The following is a 9,300-nucleotide window of genomic DNA, read 5'->3' on the forward strand; positions in this document are numbered from 1 at the left end:
ATTGCTTTTCCCTTATAAGGAATTCATATCTTCAACACTTACTTTTCTGGAAGTATCCTCTAAGCATCTTCGAAGGATATTTGTATCTTAAGATAACTTGGCTTTCTATTCTCAACACCCCTAGGGAAGCAACCCTTTTCATTGCCTTGGGGTGGAAAACTCCTTTCTCAGCAATATTTTTTGAACTAAGGCACAACAAACAACATTCAACCTTTAACTTCAATTTGATGGCCTTGAAGCCACATCTCTAGCATGCCTTACTGGTTATGAGCCTTTAAATAGTTCTCTCAATACTTTGCTCACACTATTTGACCATTGGGCTTGAGATTTGGCTCAAGTTCATACAACCTCAAAAACAAAACAAAACAACTTCATTTCCATGAATATGCAATAGAAAAACCATAGACCCATATTCCCTAGCAGTACTTGATCTTATCTCCACAAATCTAAATGAGACTCACCCTGGCTTCTATCCACAACTTCGTAGGCCTTTGGGTATTGAAAAAATCATATTCACAGCTTATTAATCATTGTTATGGCTTCATCCGTTGAATTCACACTTGATGTAGTTCACACAAGGGGAAAGTCAATTTGAAAGCTCAGAATTCATGGGATATGAAATGTTAGGGCAAGAAAACAAAAAACAAAATGTAGAACACTTACTTCTCATCGAGAGGACACTAGATCACACCCCAACCATGCCTAGTTCACCTAAGTCCCATGCACACCAAAAAAATAGGACACCGCATCGAAAGATTAAGTAAAGGTAATGTAAAGGGAGACTAAAAAAAGTAAAGAAATTATAAGATTCGAGAAAGATAAGAAGTGACCTAAATAGACCTAGACACAACTCTCTCCGAACTCACTCACCTCTAGCAATGCCTTCAAGATTAAAAAGGGGTAAGACTAAAACTTGGCAACACAAAGCACAACCAAATCTCTGTAAAGAGGAGAAATAGAGAAAACCACATGGAAAAAACCCTACTCCAAAAATAGATTAAAAGAATGCTAAAAGAACTAGTGAAGGACAACATAAGCCTCCAAACTAGAGAATGTCCCACAACATAGGAACAAAAACATGATAATGTAGAACACCATTGAAGCATGTAGAATATGCAAGGCTTTGCCAAAAGTAATTATTGATTTAAAGAACCTCCACTAGAATAGAATCTGACTAGGTAGAGAAGACTGTAATCCACATGAGTGCTCTCAAAAGGCATGACTCAAACCAAGAGGCACACAAAGACAAATAATTGAACTCAAAGGTACAAATGGCATAAAACATGAAATCTTGGAGAGTTGATCAATTGAACATGGAAGGTTGCAACCAAAGTAGGAACAAAAAGAGAGTGTCTATATGGTAAATGACCCATCTCACCAAAATGCATAGGTGCCTAGCCATTGCATCCGCCTAGTGCATATGAACAAATATTGAATACACAACTCACTCTATCAAATGAAGGAAGCATAAGAAATAACAAAAGTACCCCCCTGATGCAGACAAGGGTGAGGTGACATGCAACTAGAAAAGTTGGGCAAAAGAACATGTCAAGGAGCCATGATCAAGATGCACAAAAGAATACATATGTGTGTATTGAGGTGATCAATCTTAGACACGTCATGAGGCTAATGTCACAAAAGAAAAACTTACTAGACAAAGGAAGATGGAAAACAAAGGGAAAACATCAACCCCCATGCTACTTTAATCAGAGTAGAGCATTTATAATAAGGTACAAGATATGGTGAATTCCAAGAATACAATAATCTGTATGAGTGTCCTCATATAACATTGCTCAAATTAGAAGCTAATTCAAGGAAAAACAATTGAAAAATAAATACAAATGAAATATAACACTTTATCTTAGTATGTTTGTAAGAATGAATACAATAGATGTCTACAAAGATTAGAAGAGACATAAGGCTGATACAATAAATAATACAACCCATGACGAATCATCTAAGCAACGAAATCAATCCCCAGACCTGAAACAATCAAGATATCCATCAAAATTCAAAAATGAAAAAAAATGTTCTTAGAGTATAATATGTAAAAACAACCAGCATCACTAAAAAGAGTATAGAAAGATCTATCCAATGATATAAAAAATTCCCAAATCAGAGATTAGATGCTCAAGATATGTCTCTCAGAGTGAAAAATATAACCCTTGCCTTTGACTACATAAATAGGCAACCAAACAACATCAAAAGTTCAAATAATGTACACCATCACGATTGGCTTGGAAATAACTTTTGACGATATAAGGCTTGTTAAAAACTACCTCCGTATGACGAAGATATGACAAAAAGACCATCAATAGGTCTCTAGGACAAAGAAAATCAAAGAAATGATATTTGTAAAGTCGTCAAATTTTGGCCGAATAATGATGATGTCAACATTGACGGTGGTATTGCATGTGTAGGCTTGTCACTACTTGCTGATGTCAGCACATGTGTAGGCGTACCTTTCAAAAGGAAAAAAATGATTTAAAAAAAGCATACACTTTTCAAAGTATTTTTTGAATTTTTTTAAAAAGACATGCATTTTTTAAATAAAATATTTTTTGCGATTTAAAAAAAATAAAAAACAAAGTATCGCATCGAAAAGCGTGCCCAAATACGAGTGCCTTTTTTTCTTTTTTGTTTTATTTGTTTTTTTTTTCCCTTAGATTCTAATTGTGTCCAAATTGGACAAATTTTATATGAAAATAGGGGTTTTTGTGGGCTACAAATTCAACCATGATTGTGTTTAGGCTCAAAGTGCACCAAAAAAAAAGTGATCCCCTAGACCCAATACAAAAACCTTGAAAAATGACATATTTGAAAAACTAAAGTCAAACCTCTCATGAAGAGAGCAGAGGTATGAATTTCTGAAGCTTTGATACCATGTTGAAGTCGATGAAAGATCAAATCCACAGCTCTAAAGAATCACTTGCATGCAAACACCTATCATAGAAAAGAGGAGCAAAAGCTATGGAGGCTGGAATTCCCTGATCCATAGACGAGACATTCATGATGAGAAAAAAAGAGATTTCTATTAATCAAAAGTGAATAAATTAAATTACAAAGAGAGATCATCCTTATAAAGGAGATCAAAACCCTAAAAGGAAAAACCTAGGTTGCATTATAACAATTAATAAAAGAATTAATTATTACATGCCTAAAGTTTAGCTTAAATAAAATAGAGTTAATTAGAAAATATCGAATTACTCTAACAAAGAGCATATACAAAGGATATACCAAATTCAACATCTTTCATATTAAAGGAGACACAAACTAGCCTATTACAAGGGGAGCATCCCTAATTAGATATAAAATTGCTCTAGTTAGAGCTAGCTAGAATGATTACACCCCTCTTCCCTTCGTGGTGATCAATAGTAAATTACTTTGCATATTTCCAAATACATTTCATACTATTATCTAGTTTTAATTGGACTCCTTTTTATGCTTATAATAGAAGAATATCCATATTCTTGTTCATGGTTAGGAACCTTTGACTATATATTTTTTATATGAGGATTCCAATCCCGAAACATTATAGGATGTACATTAAGGTTTATTTAGTGGTTATGAGTTAGTATCAATTGGAGCTTTGAAGCTCCTACAACATTTTGGTAACTATTTCTTGGAGATTTTATAAGCTATTTTAAAAAAAGTTATCTCAAGAGGTTTTCATCTCTTTTTCTTAGTTTGATTTTCAAAAATTTATTTCTCCTCCTTCTCCATAAGGTATACTTGAAAGCTCACAAAGATCCTCTTAGAGTCATTGTCCTTCATGATAGGAGGTTTAGGAACCTCGAAATGGTCATTATCCCTCATCTTCTTGAAAACTTTCTTCACTCACTTATATGGAATTAGAGACCCATTACTCAACTCATTTTCTTCTAGTCCTTCATTCACATCTTTAGTCACCCCAATATACAAAGGTCTATCCTCGCCACCCCTAATCATGCCACATTTTTCCTGGGGGTGAGACTAAAAGATTCCATAGGGTCATGTATAGACCTAGGGGATGGAGGCATCAAGAATAATAACTTGACAAAAGTTGGAATGATAATCCTCAAAATCACAGGTCAATTTTAAAGCATCAAGGCCACCTTCCTTTTCATATAACTCATTGAGGTCTCCATTAGGTGTTGTACTAATGTCCACCCAACCACTAGGCTTAATGCAACCTCTACAATCTTCAGGGGTAACACTATCCAGGGTACCACTGCTCTCCTTGTGGGCTTGGGGGGAGAAGGGAGAGGTGATGGACCCTTGAGTCCCGAAGAGGAAGAACCCTCATCAAGGTCAATGTTGTGATTGCTAATGTTTATTTTCTTTCTTGCCCCTCCTCCCATAAGGTGAGTTCTTCATAAGTTTATCAAGTGGTAATTGTTGCACATTTTTTTCTTCTATTTTTAGGGTGAAAAGACTAGTCCTCAAGCCCAACATATATAAAAGATGTGAAGGAGGCCTATCAACTCTAGGAGATTGTGGCTATTATCATTCATTATATGGGGGTGAGCCTTCTCCCCTAGGCCACATGGCTTAAAAACACACACCCTTTTGGCGCATCAACTTTGTCGATAATCAAGCCTTCACTGCCAATCTTTCTATTAACATGGCTCACCATAGCTCTAATCTTAAGGGATTAGAGCTCATAACATCATGGATTTTTTTTTGGGAGGCTCGAGAGACCAAGGTTTTAGCCATGATCTTATGGGAGGAATTGAGGGTTTATTGTTAAGTATAGGGCAATTTTGCCTCATGTGGTTCTTCTTCCTACAAATTCAAAAAAACACATTTATGCCTGATTGTATTTGGTTTGGAATATTGACCTGTAGATTGAGAGAGGTTAGAACCCTCATATCAATGTGTGACAAAAGGGTAGCAATATTGTTCATTTTAATAATATTACACAAGAGTTCCAAGGCTTTAGGAAGAAGATTCCATATGAAAGGAGAGACATTGCAGACTATAAGCCACCTATGGCATGAAAGTGCTAATATTTCTTCTTGCACAACCTCTGATGACCGAGAGATTATCTAAAGACAACAAGCACCACCATTCCAAAACTGATTCTCTAGAACATCTTTTTGGCTAGATGGGCTATGAAAGAAAATAACAAATATACCTTTTAACATTATTCTACAATATGAGAAAGGATAACCCAATTTATTACTCAAGACACTAAATAACTATTGGTTTAAGAAAGCACAAGAGGATATTCTAGTCACATTTTAGATCACAGAAAACATAACTATATCTCTAAGCCTTCTTTTTCCACAAAATATCACTTCAACCATTTAAAGATTAGGATTAATAACAATTCGACATGCAAAGGGAACCTTACCTCCAATTTTGCCATTGTTGGCTAAGCCTGGAAGCAACAAGGGTTTCTAGATGGCAATTTTGTGAACTCCTAGACTAGAAAAACCACCTTCCAACACTTGCCTGAATGATCTATTTCAAATAATAGTCTCTATATTAATAGGGCACAACCCTGGGGTAGAATTCCCTATGAATCAACCCACTAATTGTTGCACCCAAAGCCACAAGGGGCGAGGATGAGACAAAAGCCTTCCACATGTGTGGAGGCCCTCCTCGAGGAAAGAGTTAAAGGTTCCAACAAGTCTCTCAATCTAATTGCCCAATTGCATAATTTTACTTAAAAACCTTTTATGTTTAACTAAGATAATAAAGATTAAAAGAACACAAACATATAACATAACTATATGTTATGATAATAAAATATAACAACATATTACAATACATTATTATTTTAAAATAATACACTACATACTATATAATATATTAATATAAATATAATAATTCTTATGCCATACTAAATGTGCTTGCACTTTTGACTCAAATTATATTTCTCTCAAAATAAAAAATAAAATTTTAAATAATGTATTATTGGTCCATCTAAGATGTTAAGGACCAATTGAATTAAAGGAAGATAATTTAATATGGTAAAAAACCTAGTTATGATTCGTTGAAAAATTGATTTATAGGTTGCCTACAATTTTCTCAACGAACTCATAATTAGTTTTCATATTAAATACCTCAAATAGATTTAACAAACATCCTCTCACAAATGTTACAACCCAATAGACGGAACAACGTAGCTTCTCGTTGCAGCGAGTAAATACCAAAATTGTTTGACCCCCTCTCCCGTGGGCCATCTAATGGAAAGGTAACGATATATTCTTAAATCACAATACACGATTAGAGCTGGATTGACTAATCGCAGGCGAGAAATTGCTAGATGTCGTTTATGTTATTTCAGATAACCATTCGGCGATCAATCTGGAACACAGGTCAGGTACTAATCCTCAAATTTCTATTCAGTTGGTTATTTCAGTATTAGACTTGCGCAGTTCAGAATTCAACTACCTGATTTTAAAATTGCCATCGATGAGAAAAATACAGTAATTTGGGGTTTGGGTTATAGCACGAGTTAAAAACTTATTATTCCCTGGCTATTCCATGGTTTTATTATGGCCTGGATTTTTGCAGAACAGAATATTTTTCATGAATGGGTATTTGAAGTCCTAAGGAGTTAATGAGAGACTGCTTAATTTTGTTGCCGGAGTTTGTATGATTTGGTGATGGGGTATTTAGGTCAGGACCTAAGATGATGTAAACTCTGATTCATTCATAACTGAAAGTGTTATCACGAGACATTCTTTGGATATTTAAAGTCTATGGGTTGTCATGAGAAAAACCGTTTTATTGCTGTTATTACTTTTAGGGTTTCTGAGAAAATAATCGTGAATTGAGATGTTCAAGACACTGCCCAGGATAAGGAGACTTTTGATTCAATCATAACGAAGGTGCTATCGTATGATTTGCTGGGTATTCAAAGGTCCAAGGTTTTTCATTAGAGTAGACCATTGTTTTGTTTATCTGAATTTCCAATTTCAAGGGCTTTTGGGAATATAATTAGGATTTGAGGTTGTAGGGTAGGACCTAATATGGGGAGGCCTTTGATTTATCAGATTCTGGATAAGCCAGCTACAAGCTGCATCATTGGCTTGTGCAGTGCAATTTGGTTTTATATACAGAAAAAAGGTCTTGGGTATGGAGAGGTGGGCCTTAATTATGAGACTGCTATGGAGGGTCAGCATTGGAGGTTTATAACTTCGGCATTTTCACATATAAGTGTTATTCATCTGGTTTTCAATATGAGTGCCCTGTGGAGCCTAGGTGTTGTGGAGAGCTTGGGACACATGGGTTTGGGGGTTCAGTTTTATCTTCAGTATACATTAGTGTTGGTTGTGTTGTCTGGATTGTTGGTCATAGGGACATATCATGTTTTAATTCAGAGGTTCAAGATCGATTATTTCCGAAGAGTCACTGCAGTTGGGTATTCTTGTGTGGTGTTTGGGTGGATGACTATTCTTGCAGTTAAGCAGCCCTCGTCAAAGTTGGATCTTTTTGGAGTGCTTTCCCTGCCCATTAGCTTTGCACCATTTGAATCTCTGGTCTTCACTTCTATAATAGTACCACAAGCAAGCTTTCTAGGGCACTTGTCTGGGATCATTGTTGGTTATGCTATTGCTTGGGGTTTGATTCAAGGCATGAATAATTACTGGGCAATTTCTATGCTTGGGTGGATTGTCATTGCTTTCATTTACAGCTTGAAACGGAGTGGCATGATTGATCTACCTTTTATAGAAATAGAACCTGTGATGGATGCTTCATTGCCTACTGTTGGTTTCTTTACACCCAGTAATGTCAGAGGGTTAGAAGGGAATGTTCTGTCCACAAGAGGATCTGAACTTGTATGAATACAATGCTTAGCTTGGTGTGGTACACAATGTTTTCTTAGTGGATTTCCATTGTGCTGCACCCCCAATGGGCGCTCAGATGACAGTTTCATTGTTTGTAATTTGGAATTCGTACTTTATGAAGAACCAGGATTGGGCCAATTATCTAACTTACACATGGTTTAAGGATGTTATTGAGCCAATATATCTGGTGTTGAATGCAACAAGCAAGGCAAATATTTCTTGCAAAGTTGTATCTGATATTTTTGCTTCATCATTGATGGGGAAGGAATTGGCTGCATCACTGATGTTTGGAAATTAGACGGTTCATGTTGGGTGGGGTGTTCCTAATCATGCCTTGCACAAAAATACATCAAAATTATTTTACAAATTCAATCTCTGCAGCAACCAATAAATATTGGAACTGTGAATTTTGAGATGCTAACACTGGTAAGATGTTGTCATCCCATCAGTTGCAACTGTCATTTTCCCTTGGCAATCTGACTGCCACATTGCTTGTCAACTGTCTTAACTTGTTTTGGTTTGTGTTGAATATTATAATTTTTATGTTATGCAAGTGTTTTATCATATTAATATGTTATTGGGAATGGCAATAGTTGTATGCATCTACGTACATATTTGGAAAGAATTTTGCATAAGTTATATGCTTTTCTAAAACTATTAAATTGACCAGATGTTCCATAAATGATGATTACGGAAGTAATTTGGTCATATAGCCTCTGATACTTCTAGAATATCTTCATTATTTATTATTTAACTAATATATGCTTATGGTACTGTTTAATATATGCTCTTCTAGTAGAGTACATAATATTATACTCTTCTTGTAGAGTACAATTGATGATTGTCATTAGATTTTTTTGGTAGTATTTCTTATGCATATCTTAATAGTTTTGCAAGTTTCTGCATAAAAACTAGTAAATGTTGCGCAATGCTTTTAATTATTATCATTGTACAATACATTTCTTTCCTCAGAACCTGAAGATAAAGATGAGAAATTTATATGTTAAGTATAGTTTATATTAGATATTTCAGACCTTGGATTTATCGTTGCTACCTGCAGTGGCAGTGCTACTTTTGGCAATTGAACCTTGTGGTTTGTTCCTCTGTATGATTAGCCTAGTTGTCTGCCAAGCATACATGGCCAATGCAAGCAGGCAAATCATGTATGAGGCATATAATGGAAGTTCTTTTATGGGTTTCTTGCTTGATGTATTCAACTCAACATGCCAACTTATGCCAACTTATATTAATGATGTAATTCTGATATGTAGTCAGCTTGGTTATAGAAATGTGTTAATGTTTAGCCCATAAATAATGATAAACAGCAATAAGGAAAAAGTAGAATAGGCACAAATGACACTAGAAATTTTCCTGGGAAAACCCTTCAGCTTGAAGGAAAAAAACCTGGCCACACCCGAAAATCTCTTTTATTGATAATAAAATGTTCGAGTACAATACTTTCCACTTAATACAGTATGTCTACACAGAAAAGTAATATTTTATAAATTGAAATGAGAGA

General features: G+C 35.2%; 1 protein-coding gene across 1 annotated transcript; it reads left to right on the plus strand.

Annotated features, from left to right (window-relative positions):
- Positions 1 to 6,068: 6,068 nt before the first annotated feature.
- Positions 6,069 to 8,345, plus strand: RBL13 (RHOMBOID-like protein 13). The gene has a single exon (XM_089787045.1). The coding sequence runs from the start codon at positions 6,963 to 6,965 to the stop codon at positions 7,776 to 7,778; it is 816 nt and encodes a 271-aa protein (XP_089643171.1). The 5' UTR covers positions 6,069 to 6,962; the 3' UTR covers positions 7,779 to 8,345.
- Positions 8,346 to 9,300: the final 955 nt, after the last annotated feature.

Source organism: Cupressus sempervirens, chromosome 6 (assembly GCF_028749045.1).
Source record: "Cupressus sempervirens isolate cs-2001-9-10 chromosome 6, ASM2874904v1, whole genome shotgun sequence".
NCBI lineage: Eukaryota > Viridiplantae > Streptophyta > Pinopsida > Cupressales > Cupressaceae > Cupressus > Cupressus sempervirens.

Bases quoted from the DNA above. Each gene is read 5' to 3' on its own strand.
- RBL13 (XM_089787045.1), top strand. From the start codon at position 6,963: ATGGGGAGGCCTTTGATTTATCAGATTCTGGATAAGCCAGCTACAAGC.